The following is a 22,135-nucleotide window of genomic DNA, read 5'->3' on the forward strand; positions in this document are numbered from 1 at the left end:
AAATAAAGCCTCTTGTTTAAACCTGTTCTCAGCTCTGCTGTCAATCCTTTGTGCAATGCAGCATAAAACCCCTATTTAAGTTACAGCACCTTGTGGTAGTAACAAAAAGCTGTGATACTGATAAGCACAGTACCTGGGGACTGGACGGTAGCACACATATTACAATGTGACAGGACCCAGGATCAAGCCCCCAGTCCCTACCCAGAGGCAGGGGTTGAAGCTTCACGAATAGTGAAACAATGCTGCAAGTGTCTCTATCTCCCCCTTCTCCTCAATGTTCTCTCTGTTTCTCTTCAAAATAAATAAATTAATAAATGATTAAAAACAAATAAACACAGCACTGTGTTTATCTCTTCCTTATGATTGTCTTAATATCATCTTCTTTTCTCTAGCTTGCTTTATGGAAACAGTGTTGTGTTTATTTTTGATCATTTGTTAGTTTATTTATTTTGAAGAGAAACAGAACATTGAGAGTGAAGGGAGAGACAGAGACACTTGCAGCTTTGTTTCACTATTCATGAAGCTTGGTAAGTGTGAACTCTGCCAGGTCAGGTACTGATGGCCCCCTATTCTGTACTGTTTCAGTAAGTTCCAGGATACCACATGAGGAAGCCTACAGAGGGGAGCTGTAAGAGCAATGGCGCGGGCACTACCGGGTAGTGGCACACTTGCTGAGCGCACACATTACCAAGCACAGGGACCGGGGTTCCAACCCCTGCTCCCCATCTCAGGGTGGGAGGGAAGAGGGAAGCGGGTAGTTCAGGAGCAATCAAGCACGTCTGCTGTGTCTCGCCCGCTTTCTATCTCCCCCAACCTCTCAATTTCAAACAAAGGAAAAAGAAAACCAAAAATAAAAATGCTTCTTTTTGTTGTTGTTGTTTTGGCCTCCAGGGTTACTGCTGGGTTTGTGCCTGCACCACGAATCCACTGCTCTTGTAGACTATTTTTTCCCTTTTGTTGACCTTGTTTATTGTTGTTGTGGTTATTATTATTGTTGCTATTAATTTCACTGTTGTTGGATAGGACAGAGAGAAATGGAGAGAGGAGGGGAAGACAGAGAGGGGGAGAGAAAGACAGACACCTGCAGACCTGCTTCACCGCTTGTGAAGTGACTCCCCTGCAGGTGGGGAGCCTGGGGCTTGAACCGGGATCCTTGTGCTTTGCGCTATGTGCACTTAACATGCTGCAATACTGGCCCACCCCCTAAAAATGGTTCTTATAGTGTCAGCACTGAGATTTAGCAATAATTTTGGTGGCGATAAAAAAAATAAAAATAAAGGAAGAAAGAGTAAGGGGGGAAAGCCATGGAGCAGTATTGCAGTGTTTCTCTTCTCCTAATCTCTCTACATCTCACCATATATCAAAGGGGGGGGGGAAGATGCTAGCTAGGAATGGTGGAGGTGTGAGGCACTGAGCACCAGTGATAAATCTGATGTAGAAGGAAGAGGACAAAGAAGGAATGAAAGGGGGGGGGGAAGGGAGGGAAAAGGAATACTATAAAGGCAGTCAAAATAGCTCATTTGAATAGTGTACTGTGTTCTGTGAGTAACCCAAGTTCAAGTCTGGATCCCACCACATCAAAGAAATTTCAGTGCTGTGATCTCTTTCACTCCCTCTTCCTCTCTTCCTGTCTTCCTGTCTCTATATAAATAGTAGCAAAACTAAAAAAGTAAGGTTTCAGTCAATAGTTGGTTATAGTTATTTAATGTGTGTGTGGGGGGGGTTGGGAGGTGACAAAAGCGTCAGTGAATTTTTTTCCACCAAGGTTATCACTGGGGCTTGGTTGCAACACTGTGAGTCCACTGCTCCCCGAAGCTGTGGTTTGTTTTTTTTCCTGTTTTTTTTTTTCTCTATTTTATCTGATGGGACAAATTGAGAGGGAAAGACAGAGAAGGAGAAAGAGAGACATTTGCAGACCTGCTTCGCCACTTGTGAAACTTCCCCCTCAAGCACCCAGGTTGGGAGCAGGGCTCAAACCCTGGTCCTTCTATTCAGTGATATGTGCCCTTAACCCAGTGTGCCCCACTTGGCCCTGCACTGATTATTTTTTTACTGTGCAGGTTTCAGTGCTCCTAATCTCCATATTGTTCAAGGGTCAATTATGCTTCCATGTTCAGGGACTAGTGAATGCTTATGTGCTCCTGGCACATTGTGGATAAAGAGAACCAAGACGGGTCAGTATTTTGCAGAATCTTGAATGTAAGGGCAGTGAAATAGCTCAGCTGGATAATGTCCTACTTTGCCATGTGCACAACCAAGGTTCAAGCCCAGCTCCCATTGCATTGAAGGAAGTCTTGGGTTGTGGTCTTCTTCTTCTTCTTCTTCTTCTCCTTCTCCTTCTCCTTCTCCTTCTCCTCTTCCTCCTCCTCCTCCTCCTTCCATATGTTTCTCTCTATCACTATCTAAAACTATATTTCTTTTTTTTAAAAAAGCCAGTGTTTCCTTTTTATAAATAAAAAATTTTTAAAAGGGAGGGGCTGTTATGTTATGCTGTGTTGTTGGGCTTCATTCACAGGGAATGCAGAACTATGGAAGACTTGAAAGGTTAACTTACCCTGGTTTAAATTTTGTAATCTCAACACTCTTAGTTGCTTCTTTTTTTTAATCTATTTTTTTATTTAAGAAAGGATAAATTAACAAAACCATAGGGTAGGAGGGGTACAACTCCACACAATTCCCACCACCCAATCTCCATATCCCACCCCTCCCCTGATAGCTTTCCCATTCTCTATCCCTCTGGGAGCATGGACCCAGGGTCATTGTGGGTTGCAGAAGGTGGAAGGTCTGGCTTCTGTAATTGCTTCCCCGCTGAACATGGGCGTTGACTGGTCGGTCCATACTCCCAGTCTGCCTCTCTCTTTCCCTAGTAGGGTGAGTCTTTGGGGAAGCTGAGCTCCAGGACACATTGGTGGGGTGTTCAGTCCAGGGAAGCCTGGCCGGCATCCTGATGGCATCTGGAACCTGGTGGCTGAAAAGAGAGTTAACATACAAAGCCAAACAAATTGTTGAGAATCATGGACCCAAAGGTTGGAATAGTGGAGAGGAAGTGTAAGGAGGGTACTCACTGCAAACTCTAGTGTACTTCTGCTTTCAGGTATATATTTTCCACTAGTTTATGGATATGTGTGAACATATGCTCTCTCTCACAGAACCTGGTCTATATCTAGGTTTTGGGACTTGGTTAGAAAGTGAATCACCTGGGATGGAATTAGAGTATACTATGAAAGGAAATGCCTCACCCGAGTAATGAAGCTGAAGGGTTGTCATTCCATACCTGAAGTCTCTGGACACAGCCTGAGCTGAAGCATGTTGAGGTGGTAATCGTTGCATTGATTAGGTTGCGATCGGCAGATGCAATATTATTCGATATGGATTGGGAGAGGCATGCGGGAAAGTGGGCCCTATCCTAAGGTTCCAGGACTGGGGGAAATATAGGCTCTATAGTGGAGATGTGAGGTTCCTGCTGTCTTAGGGTTCAAAAAGACAATGGATAGTTAATGTTATCATCACATTATTTGGTAATTGGGTTAACTTTGAAAAGTCCTTTTGTTAGGGTTTGCTGTATAAGTACCCAGTATCTTGTATATAGCTGTGCCACTGGTTGCTTCTTATCTACTTGGTCTAGGCTTTTGAGAGAGTCCGCATATCAAATACACAGCCTATATATTAAAAAGACTCAGTCTGTGTATTAAAAACCTCGAGACATACTATTTATTTTTCCCCCTCTCATATTAACTAGTGATTTATATGACTACACTTTACTAGGAGTGTACATAAACACCAATCCCACCACCAAAAGACTGTGTCCCATCCCACCCACCCACCCCAACCCCCCACTGGCCCAGAAGCTGCATGTCTACCCCTCACCACAGGGTTTTTACTTTGATGCCCTACTTACAATTTGGTCAGGTCCTGCTTTTAGTTTCCCTTTCAGATCTTCTTACTCAACTTCTATTGATGAGTGGGATCATCCCATACTCATCTTTATCTTTCTGACTTAGCTCACTTAACATAATTCCTTCTAGCTCTGTCCAAGATGGGTCAGAGAAGGTGAGTTCATTGTTCTTGATAGCTGTATAGTATTCCATTGTGTATATATACCACAGCTTTCTCAGCCACTCATCTGTAGTTGGGCACCTGGTTGCTTCCAGGTTTTAGCTATTATGAATTGTGCTGCTATGTACATAGGAGTACACACCTCTTTTTGGTTGGGTATTATGGAGTCCTTGGGGTATAACCCCAGGAGAGGAATTACTGGATCATATGGAAGGTCCATGTCTAGCCTTCTGAGAGTTTTCCAGACTGCTCTCCACAGAGGCTGGACCAATTTACATTCCCACCAGTAATGTAAAAGGGTTCCTCTGTCCCCACAGCCTCTCCAGCATTTGTTACTGCTGTCCTTTTTGATGTATGCCATTCTTACAGGAGTGAGGTGGTATCTCAATGTTGTCTTAATTTGCATTTCCCTGACAATCAGTGACCTAGAGCAGTTTTTCATATGCTTGTTAGCCTTTTGGATCTCCTCTGAGGTGAATGTTTTGTTCATATCCTCTGCCCATTTTTGGATGGGGTCATTTGCTTTTTTGGTGCTAAGTTTGCTGAGCTCTTTATATATTTTGGTGATTAGTTTCTTGTCTGATGTATGGCATGTGAAGATCTCCCATTCAGTGAGGGGTCTCTTTGTTTGTTTAATAGTTTCTTTGGATGTGCAGAAGCTTTTCAATTTGATGTAGTCCCATTGGTTTGTTTCTGCTTTAGTCTTTCTTGCAATTGAGTTTATTTCATCAAAGATGTCCTTGAGGTGTAGGTGGGAAAGTGTTTTACCAATGTTTTCCTCTAAGTATTTGATTGTTTCTTGTCTAACATACAAGTCTTTGATCCATTTGGATTTGATTTTTGTTTCTGGTGAGATAAAGTAGTTCAATTTCATTCTTCTGCATGTTACAACCCAGTTTTCCCAGCACCATTTATTGAAGAGAGCCTCCTTTTTCCATTTAATGCTTTGGGCCCCCTTATCAAAGATTAGATGTCCATAGGTGTGGGGATTTATTTCTGGGCTTTCAATTCTGTTCCACTGGTCTGTGTGCCTATTTTTCTTCCAGTACCATGCTGTTTTGATGATGATGGCTTTATAATATAGTTTAAGGTCTGGGAGTGTGATGCCTCCATTTCTGTTTCTTTTCCTCAAGATGGTTTTGGCAATTCTAGGTGTTTTCAGGTTCCAGATAAATGATTGTAGTGTTTGTTCTATTCTCTTAAAGAAGCTTGGTGGAACTTTGATGGGTATTGCATTAAATTTGTATATGGCTCTGGGGAGAATATTCCTTTTGATGATATTTATTCTTCCAATCCATGAGCATGGGATAGCTTTCCATTTTTTGGTATCAGTTTCTATTTCCTTGAGTAGCGACTCACAGTTTTCAGTATACAAGTCTTTCACTTTTTGGGTCAACTTTATTCCTAGGTATTTGATTGATTTTGCTGAAACAGTAAGTGGGAGTGATTTCTGGATGTCTTCTTCTTCAGATTTAGTGTTTGCATAAAGAAATGCCACTGATTTTTGTACATTTATTTTGTAGCCTGACACCTTGCTATATTGCCTCATAACTTCCAGTAGTTTTCTATTGGATTCTTTAGGTTTTTCTATCATGTCATCTGCAAATAGTGAGAGCTTGACTTCTCCCCTTCCAATCTGTATTCCTTTGATTTCTTTCTCTTGCCTGATTGCTATGGCAAGAACTTCCAATACTATGTTGAAGAGTAATGGTGACAGTGGACAGCCCTGTCTAGTCCCCAATCTGAGGGGGAATGCTTTCAGCTTCTGTCCATTGAGTATGATGTTGGCTGTAGGTTTGCTATATATAGATTCCACTATCTTTAGGAATTTCCCATCTATTCCCATTTTTTGTAGAGTTTTGAGCATGAATGGGTGTTGAATTTTGTCAAAGGCTTTCTCTTCATCTATTGAGATAATCATGTGGTTTTTGGCTTTGCTTTTATTGATGTGGTGAATGACATTGATTGACTTACGGATGTTGAACCAGCCTTGCATTCCTGGGATGAATCCCACTTGGTCGTGATGAACAATCTTTTTGATGTGCTATTGTATCCGGTTGTCCAAGATCTTGTTTAATATTTTGGCATCTATGTTCATCAGAGATACTGGTCTATAGTTTTCATTTTTTGTTGTGTCCCTGTCAGCTTTTGGTATCAGGGTGATATTGGCTTCATAGAAGGTGGAAGGGAGTATTCCTGTTTCTTCAATCTTATGGAAAAGCTTAAGAAGTATGGGTACTAACTGTTTCCTGAAAGTTTTGTAGAATTTGTTTGTGAAGCCATCTGGTCAAGGACTTTTGTTGTTGGGGAGATTCTTAATAACAGTTTCAATTTCTTCGTCTGTGATTTGTGCATTTAGTTTTTGTAGTTCTTCTTGGTTCAGTTTTGGAAGGGCATATGTTTCTAGGAATTGTTCCATTTATTCCAGACTCTCTAGCTTGGTGGCATATAGTTCTTCATAGAAGTTGCATGATTCTCTGGATTTCTGTGGTGTCAGTTGTGATATCTCCTCCACTGTTTACAATTCTATTAATTTGAGTCTTCTCTCTTTTTTGTTTGGTGAGTCTGGCTAGGGGTTTGTCAATTTTGTTTAATCTTTCAAAGAACCAACATTTGGCTTCATTGATCTTTTGTATGGTTCTCTTATTTTCGATGTTGTTTATTTCTGCTCTAATTTTAGTGATTTCTGTCCTTCTGGTTGCTTTAGGGTTCTTTTGTTCCTCTTCCTCTAAGTCTTTGAGGTGTGCAGTAAGGTCATTCATTTGAGCTTTTTCTTGTTGTTTAATATGTGATTGTATGGCTATAAGTTTCCCTCTCAATACTGCTTTAGCTGTGTCCCAAATATTTTGATAGATTGTGTCTTCATTTTCATTTGTTTCCAGAAACATTTGAATTTCCTGCTTGAGTGACTCTCTGACCCAGTAGTTCTTAAGGAGTATGTTGTTTAGTTTCCAAATTCTGTGACTTTTAATAATTTTCTGTTTGTTGTTAAATGTTAGTTTTATTCTGCTGTGGTCTGAGAAGATACTTAGGATGATTTCAGTGCTCCTGAATTTATTGATGCTGTTCTTAGTTGCTTCTGTCATAACACTTAGATCATATAATTACTTCCTGTATTTCCCACAAAACTTTATGCCACAAGAAAGAAAAAAATCTGTTTTCTTCCTATTCATTTTTCCACTGTCCTATAGATGCCTGAAAATAACACAAATGCAGCAGAACATTCACAAAAGATTGAGTGAAAAATGATGAATGCAGGAATGAATAAGCAGAGTCGATACAAAACTAAATACAAGTTCCGTTCAACACACACCTCACCACTCCTTTGTAACAGAGCAGCTTCAGTCCAGGTGTGTCCAGATAAACTGTGTTCTGATGACTCACTGACTCTGTAGGACATTAATGATGTGAATTGTACTGAATAAAGCACAAAGCAGAGTGGCTACCAGTAAGTAATTAAAAGAATGAGGTCTTCAAAGGTGCAAACATGTCATAATTAATTGGGGAAAAAAGCTGCTTACTGTTACTGGAAGTGTGAGTGCCAGAAGTTCCAGAATTTGGTATTCAGCTTGGCCTCTGAGCATGAAAGATTAAGGGAATCAGTGACACTGTTTGTTCAGGTCTGACTTCTTTTAATTCAGATCAGTCAAATTCCTTATCAGTTTGGATATGCATTTGAAATACTATCAGTGCTTCTTTAGGGAGTAGAGGGATTTTAATCAGGAAATAATTAAAGCTTAAAAGACCATTTCTAAAAAGAGAATTGATTTGTAGGTGCGTGTCTGAAGCCCTGTAAGTGATATTTTTTTCTAATCCTTTCAATCTATTCTAGTCTTTAGGATCCTGAATGTTTAGACTAGGTGTAAATCTTGCCTTTTTTAAAAATATTTATTTACTCCTTTTTTGTTGCATTGTTGTAGTTATTATTGTTGTTGTTGTTGATGTTATCATACAGGACAGAAAGAAGTGAAGAGAGGAGGGGAAGACAGAGAGAAAGACACCTGTATATCTGCTTCACTGCCTGTGAAGGGAGTCCCCTGTAGGTGGGGAGGGAAATCTTGCCTTTTTTTTTTTTTTAAGAGTAGCTACAAATCTCTTAGAGTTCTCTTCAGTTTCACAGGTAAATTCTTGGCTACCTTGTGTCTCCTCACCCGACCCCCACACATGGTCTATGTGATTCTAGTAAATCATGTCTGTCAAGATCCAAGCTAATCAGTGTAATTTAATTGCATCCCTTAAAAAAAGTAATTAATCTGAAGTATTCATGTGACTCAAACAGGGTCATTCCGATTATCTAGCTGGGAAGAGGGCCTCTACTCAAGGGAAGACTTGGGTTTGTAGTGGCCAAACCTTGAGTAACTAATGAGCCTGGCCCAATGCTGTGACTTCCCAGAAAAGCATTAATTCAATTAATTAACCTTTTTTGCTGAAGGTTGGGATTTATTTTCTGACACGTCATAAAGAATTCTCAACTGCACATAACTAATGCTACTTGTCTTTTTATCAAGGCCTTCAGGTATGAAAACTCACTATCAAATACCTCTGACTCTGTTATTTCGGCATTCCTTATGCTTGGCTTCAAATGTATGCTATTATTAAATGTTTATGCTTCTACTGAGGAAAAGTAACAGGGACTGGATTTTCCCCCTTACTGAAATCTCACACATAGGCAGACCAAAAAAAAAAAAAAAAATCTAACAAAAATTTTAAACCTTGATAGTGATTTAGTAAGGGTTTACAAGATCATAAGATTATAAGAGTATCGTTCCACACTGTACTAACCACCACAAGCCCTACACGGCTCTCCATCCAGGAGTCTTTTTAAAAACTGCTCTGGTCTCACCGTTCTTAAACATTTTCTATTCATTTCTTCCTCCTCTTTCATGCTTTAAATTTATGTTTTCTTGGTCTGCTTTACTGTGTGTCACCTTGTTAAGACTTAAATGTTCCTTGTTTCTCTGTAGCTCTCCTTTCAGTGAGTCTTGCAAGGCAGGTCAGGTAATGAAAAACCCCTTTAGCTTTTACGTGTCTGGTACTGTTTTGCTTTCTCCTTTGTATTCGAATGATAGTCTTGCAGGGTAAAGTTCGCATGGCTGGCAGTGAGTATCTTTTAAAACCTTGACTATACCACTCCAAGCCTAGCCTCCCTGGTTTCTGTAGAAAAGTGACCCCAGCCTGAAAACACTGCACTTATATGTCACCTCCTTCTTTTCCCTGACAATTTGTAAATTTTTTTTTTCTTTGTCCTTGACTTCTGACAATTTCACAAGGATCTGTCTTGGTGTAGGCATATTTGGGTTTAACAATTTAGAAATTCTCTCTGCTTCCTGAACATCTATCTACATTCTGACCATACCTCAGATTTGGAAATTTTTCTGTTATTTCTTTTTTTGTTTGTTTGTTTGTTTTTTATTCCCTTTTGTTGCCCTGGTTGTTTTTTTTTTTATTGTTGTAGTTATTACTGATGTTATTTGTTATTGTTGTTGGATAGGACAGAGAGAAATGGAGAGAGGAGGTGAAGACAGAGAGGAGGAGAGAAAGACAGACACCTGCAGACCTGCTTCACCGCCTGTGAAGTGACTCCCCTGCAGGTGGAGAGCCCGGGGCTCGAACTGGGATCCTTACGCCAGTCCCTGCCCTCTGCTCCATATGCGCTTAACCCGCTGCGCCACCGCTGGACTCCCCTGTTATTTCTTTTAATAAGTTTCTCCTTTCTTCTTTCTCTCCTCTCCTCTATTATATCTAATATTTGATTAATTTTTCCTAAGTTTTTTTCTCCTATTTTGAAATCAAAGAGAGTGGCCAGTGTGTTTTCTATTTATGATGTTCTCTCTCATACATAGGTAAGTTTATTTCCTTCACTTGCTATTTCAGACTGGAATGTATTCAAAGTGTCCTTCACACCCTGTGATTCTGTTTCCAAGTTTTCCATTTTCCTACCAAGTGACTCTTTAAAGTCATGGCTTCCTTTCTTAATTCATTTCTCTTCCTATTAAATTGAGAGCTTCATAATCTTTCACATTTCCTGACAATGTAGCTCCTAATTTTTTTCCTCTAATGAAATTCCTAATTGTTTTTTCTCTAATGAAATTCCAATTTTTTTTCTCTAATGAATTTCCTAATTTTTTTTTTCTCTAGTGATAGCTCTTCTGGCTCTGTATCATCAAGCTCCTGGCTGTCACCTTGGTGTCGCAGAACCAGCATTCTCCTAGTTCTACCCATCTGTTTTGGCCAACAGATAGTGCTGGGTTCTGTTTTGTATGTGAGTTGTGGTGGGGAGGAGAGGAGTTTGAAGAAGGGATGTAGCACTCTGGCACTTGCCTAGCCTTAAACAGAACCCTGGCCTCAGGATGGGGTATGATGGAGAAGGAAAAAGGATCCCAGATCTCCTTCTTCTTCCAAACTGATTCCTAAAAAGTGAGAACTCTGTTGTGCGGTCAAGACCACTTTCCCACCTGCTGGGTGGTCTGACCACAGTCACTGGGTCCCTATGGCAGTTGGGATACCTCAGAGCAGTAAGTTCCCCAGGTGTCTTTAGCTCCCTGTTGCTCTGGGGTGGCTCCCTGAGGTTCTCTGAAGAGCCTGTGGCTTCCACGGCTCTAAACAGCAGGACCAAACTCCTTTTCTTAAGCCACTCAGAGACTTAGTGGTTCCCAGTGGGCAGTCAGCCACAGGGATTTGAAGCGAATGCAAATATGACACACCTGTCGGTAAAGCTCCTGTGTCAGCTTAAGTCCTTCTCTCCCTCCCCTCCTCCTTTCGGTGTCCACATACAATTGCCAACCTCAGATAATGATGCTCCTTTAACTGCTAGAAAACACAGCTGTTCCTGTCGAAATTCATTGCATTATTTTTGTTGTAACATTTGTTTTCTCTTAACAAAGATTTTTAAGTCATTGAAGATTAGGCAATGAAGGCCAGCAGTCCCAGAAATGGCTAATGAAGTAAAGGCCTATAATTTTTGCCAGACTACTTCTTGAGCTTACAGTGACTTCCTAAGAAAGGAGAAACAGAATATAGAATCTATGGATTCATAGATATGAAAATATAGGGCTCTTTGGACAATGAAGAGGAGCACAGAAGTAGCCTTAGAGATGTTCCATTTCAGTACTCACCACATGAGCTTTCCCACCGAAGGTGAAACCTAACAGTGACCTCGCTTACGCAAGACTGTGCATGCTACCTATTTCTGGAAGCTAGAGGAAACCACATAATTCAGAGCATTTAAAACAGATTGGTCAGGAAATTCAAGCCTTCATGTTTGGGGGTAGTTTAGACTAAGCCTGACTCTGAACTCACCTAAAAATCATAAAAGCAAACCCCACGTGATCATATTACAAGTGAGTTCACTATATTCCATATCAAATTTCAGGAATAGTAATGGGATTATAAAAGATTCAGCATCAAACAGGATAAAATTGACATCATGTGGCACCTAATCAAACATTATCAGATGTGCAGAAAAGCATTATCCTTAACACAAAACACAAGGAATAATTGATCAGAATTAATGCAAATTGACATGAAGGTGAACAGAGGAACATCAAGCATTTATAACTGGATTCCAATACACTAATAAGTAGAGACATGGGAACTGTTTTCAGCCAGAGCAAAACAAAGACATGTTCGGTCATTTACAAAAAAAAGTCAAAAGAAGCCATCACCAGTGGACAGTGCTTTGCTGGCCCCCACTACATCAAAGGAAGCTTCAGAGCTGTGGTCTCTTTGACTTTCTGCTTCCATCTAAAAAACAAATATGATAAAAACAAGAATTAAGCATCATATGGAGACCTGGGCTACAAAGTATGTGGGTAGAAGCCCTCCAGGCAGGAGAATGATACCAGGTCTGGTCTACACAGAGGAAGAAAGGAGGAACTGGTAATGATGTCAGCAAATACGTTCGGCTTTCTCCTTACCTTTTAAATAGGCAGGAGAATGATACCAGGTCTGGTCTACACAGAGGAAGAAAGGAGGAACTGGTAATGATGTCAGCAAATACGTTCGGCTTTCTCCTTACCTTTTAAATATTTCTCATGTTTTTATTGGGGGTATTAATGGCTTGTGGTCACTAGTAAATACAGTAGTTGGCACATGTGTGACACTTCTCATTTTTTCCACATAACACTCTAAGCCCCCACCTAGGTCCTCCTCTGCCATCATATTCCAGGACCTGAACACTGTCCCCTGTTCCAGAGTCCTTTTTACCAAGTCCAAGTTCTGTTTTGTGTTTCCCCTTCTGTTATTTTTTTTAATTGGGGGGATTACTGCTTTACAGTGCAATCATTGGCCTATGTATACAATTCCATTATGTAACAGGCCTTCAAAGTTCTCTCTTTCTCTCTCTCTGCCCTCCCCACCACAGAGTCCTTTGCTTTGGTGCAATACACAATGCCCAGTCCATGTCTCACTTTGTGCTCTCCCTCCCTCATCCCTACTTTATTAAGTCCTGCTAATAAGTGAGATCATTTGGTATTTTTCCTTCTCTTTCTGGCTTATCTCACTCAACATGATGTCCTCAAGCTTCATCCAAGAGGATGCAAAGATATATACATAATGGAACACTACCCTTCTGTTCTTATTTCTCAACTTCTGTCCATTCTTCCTTCCTGGATCTCCATGTCTTCCAGCTCTTCATGGAAGTGTTTCTTTTCTTTTTCTTTTTTCTTTTCTCTTTTTTTCTATTTGGCACTCACTTTCTATGCCTGTGTTGCTCTAATTTACACTACATTCCCCTGGCTTCTCCACCTCTAAAATTTTTAGAACAAGTTTCATTCTTATAAATAGAGGCATAAATCTCTCAACTGATACATCTTCCACTAGAAGACTTTTGATTGCTTAGAAAAAACCCTGCACATGATCCTGGTCCTGAAAAGTCTCTGTTCATATTAGCATGTTAAAGATTCTGCAAGGTCGTTGCCAAAGGGTCCTGTTTGGAGTCATTTATCCCAGCATTGCCCCAGAACACAATTTGAAGATTATTGATCCCACTCAATGTTCTCATTTCAGGGAAAAACTAAAGTTCAGGGAACTAATTTGCCCAAGACCATAAAGAATGTCAGTGTAAGAGCAAAGACAAATATCTAAGTGTTCTGGACTAAATCTGATGTCTTTTCCTCACTATGTGAATTCTTTATATCCCTGAAACTTCCCATATGTCCTACTCACTCCAAACCAGTCTCAGAGCCTATAGCTTTGCCTTTCACCCTAGGTTTTGGGTTGTCTTTCCTCCCAGCACACAGCTCTATAATTCTAAGAATAAGCAGATGCCTGGACACCAGTCAACCCTTGAGAACATATACCCCTGCAGGGAGGGCAAGCTCATTTTGAAAATGCCATCTGAAAAGACAATGTCATGCATTCACAGAGGTGGCAATTTCACTTGAAATTGGCAGCCATTTCTCTGTCATCACTCAGTCATTTTCCTGTTCATCTCAGAAGGCAGTCCTGGCTCTGCCGAGAATGACAGATGCTCTGTGAGCAGAGCCCCCAGTTCACTCTGCCAACCAGGCCTGTGTTCAGCAAAGGCTGAGTAAGAGGGGCAGGTGTGGAGACAGACTATTTTGACAGAGGACTCGTTTTCTCTCCTTCCCCAAAAACTTTCATCTTTCCTCCTGTTTGAATGAATTATTCCTGTTTTCAAAGCAAAACAAAGAACAGCAAGAAATTATTCTGCATTTGGAGAGACACCTGGGAGAAAAATCACAAAAAAACCTGAGATTTTCAGCTTTAAAAAATGTGTAGTGGGAGGTTGAATTGTTATTTAGTAAACAGAAATGTTACACATGTACAAACTATTATTTTACTGTTGACTATAAACCATTAATCCTCCAATAAGAAATTTAAAAAAAGATTTAGTGATCAGATCCTTCCTGATTTGCTCATTCGCCTTGGATGCAATGACTATGTAAGGGAGAAGGAGGAAGATGTCACTTATATATTCAGTTGTCCGCTATTTAAGCTTGATAGGGAATTTACTTCAAGGAGACCTTTAATTCTCTGGTTGAATGAAGTCACCTAGTAGACATGTTTGATTAGAAATGTAAAGCCCCTTAGGAACATATAGCCTGTATTCTACTCATAATAGCCAAGGTGAGTAAACAACCTAGATGTCTAACAGCAAATAAAAAATTGTGTATTGTGCTATATAAATGTAATAGAATATTAATTTTAAAAAAGGAAAATCCTGTGACTTGGTGCCTGCACTACGAATCCACTGCTCCTGTAGCCATGTTTTTTTTTTCTGATTTTTTTTTTAATAGGACAGAGAGAAATTGAGATGGGAGGATAGAGTGAGAGAGAGAGAGAGAGAGAAAGACACACAGACCTGCTTCACCTCTTGTGAAGAGACCCCCTCTGCAGGTGAGGAGCCAGGGGCTTGAACTGGGATCCTTGCTCGGGTCCTTGCACTTCATACTATGTGTGCATAACCCGGTTTGATTATTTATACTTCTGTACTGGAGGGACACTATGGGTGTTTATCTCTCTCTATCTCTCTTCTCTCTCTCTACCTTGTGCAACTCTCTCTCTATATATATATATTTGTATCTATATCTACATATATATATGTGTGTGTGTATGAATTCTTAACATATGAACCTTAAGGACATTATCTTAAGTGAAATTAACTAGTTGCAGAAGGTCGAACATGCATGATTTCACTCATCTAAAGCTTATGAGCTCACAGAAACAAAGAGCAGAATGATGGTGTCAAGCACTTGTGGGAGGAGGAAATGGAGAACCACTAATCAATGGATATAAAGTTTCAGTAATGCAAGGTTAATCCATTCTAGAGAATCAGAGACATTGTTTTTACAGTTAACCATGCTATTGTTATACACTTAACAATTTTCCTAGGACAGATATCTTGCTACTGTTAAACAATTTTATTAAAAAACTGGTTAGATAAAAGAGGAGATAATTTGGTTTGTGTAGTGAAAGGTTATTTAGGGTTTAAGCAGAGGTGCCTCACCAGTGGCTGGAAATAAGACTGAGAGGAGTCCTCCTCACCAGAAGCATGAGAACAGGGGCTACAGTGGAGACAAGACCAGGGATGGTGGCTGAGCCCAAGAAGTTACGGAGACAGAAACTTCATTCAATGACAGTACCAGGTCCTTCTCACCCCAAACCCCAATGGAAATTTGTGATAAGCTCTCGTTTTGGTAGTATAGAGGGAGTTTAAACTAAAAGGTCAATGGGGCAAATAAAGACAGCGATGAGATTCCACTTCATCCCTGTGAGAATGTCACACATCAGTAACAACAGCAACAACAAATGCTGGAGAGGCTGTGGGGACAAAGGAAGCCTCCTGCACTGCTGGTGGGAATGTAGATTGGTCCAACCTCTGTGGAGAGAAGTCTGGAGAACTCTCAGAAGGCTAGAAATGGACCTGCTTTATGATCCAGCAATTCCTCCTTTAGGTATATATCCTAAGGAGTCAAACACATCCATCCAAAAAGTTATGTGCACACCTATGTTCACAGAAGCACAATTCGTAATAGCCAAGAACCTGGAAGCAAACCAGGTGCCCAAAAAACGGATGAGTGGCTGTGCAAGTTGTGGTCTATATACACAAAGGAATACTACTCAGCTACTAAGAGTAATGAATCCATCTTCTCTGACCCATCTTGAATGGAGTTTGAAAGAATCATGCTAAGTGAGGTAAGCCAGAAAGAGAAAGTTGAGTGTGAGATGATTCCACTCATAAACAAGTTGAAAAAGAAGAAAAAGGGAAACACAAGGCGGAATTGAGACTGGATTTGGAGTATTTCACCAAAGTAAAATATTCTGGCAGGAAAGGGGTGGTCTTTCAGCTCCAGTGTAGCGGGGTGGGGATAGGGACACAGATCTTTGGTGGTGGTAATAGTGTTGATCTTTATTCCTATTAACTTATAATCCACTATTTATTTATTCAGTAAGACAGGGGGGATAGAATGTCTCAAATTCTTTAAATGTATAGATTTCAGTTTTGAGTATATATTCCATTACTCTAAGCATTTAGTGTTTCAAATTTGTAAACTGATTAAATTTGGTCATTGGGCTTAAATTGTTAAAACATGGGAGTCCGGTGGTAGCACAGTGGGTTAAGCGCATGTGGTGCAAAGTGCAAGGACCAGCAAAAGGATCCCGGTTTAAGCCACGCCTCCCCACCTGCAGGGGAGTCACTTCACAGGCGGTGAGGCAGGTCTGCAGGTGTCTGTCTTTCTCTCTCCCTCTCTGTCTTCCCCTCCTCTCTCCACTTCTCTCTGTCCTGTCTAACAACGACGACATCAATAACAAACAGCAATAACTACAACAACAATTTAAAAAAAAGGGCAACAAAAGGGAAAAATAAGTAAATGTAAAAAAATTGTTAAAATATTTCTAATAACTTTTTTAAAAATATACTAAATCAGGGAGTTGGCTGGTAGCACAGCTGGTTAAGCACAGGTGGTGCAAAACACAAGGACCGGCTTAAGGATCTCGGTTCGAGCCCTCGGCTCCCCACCTGCAGGGGAGTCACTTCATAAGCGGTGAAGCAGGTCTGCAGGTGTCTGTCTTCCTCTCCCCCTCTATCTTCTCCTCCTCTCTCCATTTTTCTGTCCTATCCAACAACAATGACATCAATAATAATTACAACAATGAAACAAGGGGAACAAATAAATAAATATTAAAAAATACTAAATCACCTATAATCTTAAACCAGGTGCAGCAGAAGCAACCAGTCCTGTCAGTATCAAAGAAAACAGTCAAGTGTGCAGGAACAGTCATAGGCAAGATGCATGTGTAATCAGTAAATATCATCAAGGGAACATGCAACCGGATTCTCAACCACTTTTGTTTGTACATTAAACAAAAAACTAATGCTCAGAGCTGCTTGGAACTGACCATGAACATAAGATCTCATTTAAACCTTACACCCTAGTGGTGAAAAATCATTCCTATTTACAGATTTGCCAACAAACATTCAAAAATATTAAAGTACCGCCAAAGGTCACATGCCTGCTATGGCCCATATAGCATCTGTGCTTACATCTGCTTAGGAGTAAACTTGCAAATATCTTTAAATTTTTGGTCATGCAAAAGACTCATGTCTAAGTCTCTAAGGTCTCAGATTCACTCCCCATCAGCCACCATAAGCCAGGGTTGAGCTTCAGCTAAACTCTCAGTGGTCCTGTGTGGCCACCTCAAAGCCAGAGGCATCTCCACTAGTTTCTCCAGCCAAGCTAAATGTCCAGTGGGAGAGAAGAGTTGCAATTACTTGAGGTTGGGAGGGGTGAGGGTATCCATACCAATTCTTTTCCAATCAGGGTGAGATAGCAGATGATGGGGTGCCAGGTAAAAGGAGTCATCAGTAAAGGACACAGTCAGTATTTTTAAAAAAAGTCCTTGAGCACACACTCTGCAAATAATAGAGCCTCCTGGATTCAGGAAATTGATTCTGGGCAGAAATCTTATTTCAGCTTGATTCTTTTGATTACCAGAGGGATCTTTCGGTGGCAACAAAACTTGATGTGTCTGGATTAAACAGGGAACCACAACAATAATTTACACAGATGCAAAATGAAGACAGTTTTAAGAAACCCTACATTAGACTATCCCATTCTCTGAAGGGAGGCTAGGTCAGACTACTCTGCCTCTCGAGGAAGCTGGGTCCTGAAATCAATGCAGCCTAGAATGTTCCCAGATGTGACCATGGACTGTGAGCTCCATGGGGGAGATATAAGGAGTTTATCTGGTCACTTTTGCAAAGGCATGAATCCCATTCATAAAGAATTTACCATCATGACCTTGTCATCTCTAAGGGCCCCACCTCCTGACACAATCATTTTAGGGGTTAGGATTTCAACTGTGGCCCCATGTGAGGCCAATTCAATCAGAAACCTCTGACCTGTGCATCATATGTGTTTTAACACACCTCCCAGTGCACACTTAAGAACCAGTGTACAAGAACACTTCATTCACCGAGGATGTCTCAGAATTAAGGTGTCACTGTATTAAGGAATTAAGCTAAATAAACTCTTCTCTAAATAGACAACAATTAAAAAAAAAAGCTGTGATTTAGAATTTGTCAAGAGATCATTTTGTCTATACTTTAACGGCTGGAAAAAAAGCTTTTAGCAACTCTGGAATTATCTTCAAAATATGACTTTATGCTGGCCAGGCTTCCCTGGATTGAAGACCCCACCAATGTGTCCTGGAGCTCCGCTTCCCCAGAGACCCACCCTACTAGGGAAAGAGAGAGGCAGACTGGGAGTATGGACCGACCAGTCAACGCCCATGTTCAGCAGGGAAGCAATTACAGAAGCCAGACCTTCTACCTTCTGCAACCCTCAACGACCCTGGGTCCATGCTCCCAGAGGGATAGAGAATGGGAAAGCTATCATGGGAGGGGGTGGGTTATGGAGATTGGGTGGTGGGAATTGTGTGGAGTTGTACCCCTCCTACCTTATGTTTTTGTTCATTAATCCTTTCTTAAATAAAAAATTTTAAAAAAAAATATGACTTTAAAATTAAGAATGATTGTGTCCTTTGATGCAGATAATAAAAGCAATGTTCATCGTGGTAGCACTTAAGTATAAGAAAATTCTGAGTAGTCCCTGCACCTAGTCCATCACTGAGGAAGACCAAGCAGACCCATGACCCCCATTAGTATTCTCCCCCATTACAAAGGTTTGCCACCTGCTACAGTCCAGCCCACGGTTATCTAACTGCAAAGTGAGGTCAGACATGTTCATAGTCATGGTGGGAAGGAAAATAAGAATAATTTTTTAAAAAAAAGCCCAGTCTCATATCTTTCGTGAACTTTTTTATTGAACATACATATTACATGTAAACAACTGGCATAAAATTCATAAAAATACAATACTTCTATGCAATACTACTTCATCCTTAACACAGCCTTCTACTTTCTCTTTCATATCCATGTCCTAATTCAAAACACTTTTTCTGCCAAGCATTATTCAGAGGTGTATCTTTTTATAGAAATAGTGTCGTGTCCGGGAGGCTGCAGTGGATAGAAATACTGTCCCAATTTTTTCAAATTTTATAGCAATGAGTATAGTGATTTCTATCACTTCCTTGTCCACCCATACCTTCTTCACACTAAACCAAAAATATTTTTAAATGCTAAAAATGCATAAAATACTGAGTCTTAATACTGCTTTGTTATGTATATCAAGCCTACTACTACTCTATGCTACCATAAAAGGTACTTATTATCTACAGCACCGGCTGTGGCGTGTGACCAAGGCTGAGTGTGCAGTGTAGCCCAAAGTCTACATCCTAAACTGGCCTAAAAGATAATCAGAGCTTGCTGGCAGACCTACCTCAACAAATACTGTAAGAAATGGTGGTGGGCGGGGTTGATGTGGCAATTTTTCTTTCCCTAGCACATGAAACAATTACTACAGTCTTTTGAAAGTTGTGTTTTCCCTACAGAATTTCCTTTCATGACATATAAACATGTGAGGAAGTGTGGGATTATTGGAATAAAGCATTAACTTTAAAAGAGGAGTCATAATAGACCTCTAACTGACACATGTGCAAAAACCAGCCACCTCTGGGTGATAAGCAAGCAGAGAGCAGAGTACACTTTCCCTTTCTCTCTGCTTGCTTGGGATGGCTATCTCAAACTAGTCCTCTTAAGTCTCTAGATTGCTGCATCCTTGCTCAGAATTTTCCCTTGATCCACAACTCCCCAGCTGCTTCTGTTTTCTGAAATAAGCAAATTAAGGAATAAGTCACCAGCAAGCAAGAATGCACAGAGCAAGGCCTTGAATATACTGACAGAACCTCCAGTCAAACCAGGAAGACCAGGGCTCTGGGCAGGTTGGGGCTGCACACTCCCAGTCTACGCTGTCTTTCCAGCTTCTGTTCTAAACCAGCTAGTCCTCCACCCAGACCAGGCTGGTCCTTGGGCTGTGGTAAGAAGGCAGAAAGAAAACAGCTCTTCAGTGGCTCCCAGGAGTGAGCACTGGAAGCCATCCCTGAGGTCTCAGGTCTCAAGGACAATCCACAATGAGGTTAATCTGCCTGTGGTTAATAAAAGAACACTGTATAATTAAAAGGGTATTTTACCAGACTTCAAGGTTTGATTAGACTTTTAAAATCCTAAAAACTATTTCTCAAAACTATAAGGATTCTCTATTTTCAAGAATCTCATTTCACGCAAATTAACTTCCAAGAAACAAAACCTCAAAATAACAAATTCAAAGCAGGCTTGGCAATTGTTCAAAATATTAAGTGGGGGGGGGGGGGAAGAGAAAGAAAGAAAAAAAAAAAGAAAAAGAGAGGAGTAAGACTGAATCAGTTAGGTCCTCATAGAGAAAGACTGTTTTTGGAATCAAAATGATAAGAATACGGCTTAAGGCTTGGTCTTGTTAAAGACAGGCAATTTTTAAAGTAAAATGTAAAAGCTCCATCCATTTCTCATTATTCGTTTACTTTATGACAGAAAATTAGTCATGATGTACTACATCTTAATAATAAAAGCAGCATTACCATGCGCTCCATCACAGTTGGTTCTTTCACTGTAAAATGTACCTGCTCAAATACACATCATTTCTAGGTGCACCATATCTGGAGTTGTCCAAAATAGTTTTCCTTAAATCTATAATTAAACAGGAAAACCTTTTACAGTGGTTTTAAAGGTATTAAAATGTAAACATTGGAATAATACTAAAATTTGAAAAAATATACAATTGCCACTATTATTTTTTTTAGACCAAGAATAAGTACTTTATAACCAATTGGATGAGTTAACAAGCCTCATTTAACAATTAACATAGGGGAGAAAAATAGAGGGAAACAGGTAAAAATGCCACATGGTATTTTTTCAAGAAGTTTGGTCCTGAACACCAGAATGAATAATGGGCAGAAATGCACACTGAGCAAGAGGAGGGACTGTAAAGAAATAGAATTTTAAAAAAATGATAACTTCACATAGCAGACTCCTATGTCTGCCCCACCTACTGCTGACGTTACTGGCAGGGCGTGGCATGACTGGAGAACTTACAATAATCACTGAAATGTCCAAAAGACAAGAGCAAGAGGAACTAGTAGCCTCTAAAATAATTAGAATGGACTGTCTTCTTACTATGCTTGTCATGACTTACTAGGTGTTCTCTACAGTCAGCTCTGCTCACAGTAGCACAAACATGTAAGTCAAGTACAGGCACACACTCATTTGCACAGCAAACTTTAAGGGGTGAATCGAAACAGTAACTGACAAGGGTGCAAAGTATTTTTAAAATCATGTAGCATTCAGATTGACTAGATAAAATGTTTTCTACTTAGAAAACTGTAACTTCCGGGGGTGGGGGGAGGATTCAAAGGAACAACAATGGACAACTTGTCAGCAAAACATCAGAACAATGACTGATGGAGTTCTCCACAGGCAGAGTTCACTCTTCTTTAACTTCTAAGACTTTGTAAACACTGTTTTGGAATACGGTGGTGAAGTGAGGTTTGGACTCCTTCACCAAGAGGTTACATAAAGGAGGCTTCCCGGTATTATCAGGATCTTCTACGTCCCAAATTTCAGGCATGCTGCAACCAGGCCTAGAAAAGTGAGGACAAAGATTAACATCAATGTCTGTCAGATGTGGTGTCCCAGGGTCAATCAGATGAAGCACAGCACACTTGTCATCCCCTTTCTGGCTCCATTTCTTTCTCTCTCTCCCTCTCCTCTAGTTGTTCTACACTAAATATTCTCTTCTGAACTTATTTGGGGAAGATTTGATGTGTAGCTTTTTGACACAGCCAGCAAAAGTGCTGCTCTTAGCGCTTTAGCTTACAAAAAATAAAGGTGAAAAAAATGTTGCCAACAGCATAGTTTTATAGTGGGGGACAAGCTAAGTATACCTCCAAAGTGCAATGATTGAATAGTAAGAATAAAGTGGTCATTACAGGGCCTGTAATACAGTTTACATGGACAGTGTACCTGCTTTGTCATGTCCACGACCTATTTGCTTTCCTTTTTTTTTTTTTTTTAACATTTTTAAAATTATCTTTATTTATTTACTGGATAGAGAGACAGCCAGAAATGGGGAGGGAAGACGGTGGTAGAGAGGAAGAGTGACCGACCCCTGCAGTACTGCTT

General features: G+C 40.3%; 1 protein-coding gene across 1 annotated transcript in view; it reads right to left on the minus strand.

Annotated features, from left to right (window-relative positions):
- Positions 1-19,099: 19,099 nt before the first annotated feature.
- DPY19L1 (dpy-19 like C-mannosyltransferase 1) overlaps positions 19,100-22,135 on the minus strand; it is a 75,468-nt gene continuing 72,432 nt past the window's right edge. Inside the window, exon 22 of the mRNA XM_060195833.1 lies at positions 19,100-21,594. Within this exon, the coding sequence (XP_060051816.1) occupies positions 21,438-21,594 (157 nt within the window). The 3' untranslated portion in view covers positions 19,100-21,437. The remainder of the gene's footprint in view (positions 21,595-22,135) is intronic.

This window comes from Erinaceus europaeus, chromosome 8, assembly GCF_950295315.1.
Source record: "Erinaceus europaeus chromosome 8, mEriEur2.1, whole genome shotgun sequence".
NCBI lineage: Eukaryota > Metazoa > Chordata > Mammalia > Eulipotyphla > Erinaceidae > Erinaceus > Erinaceus europaeus.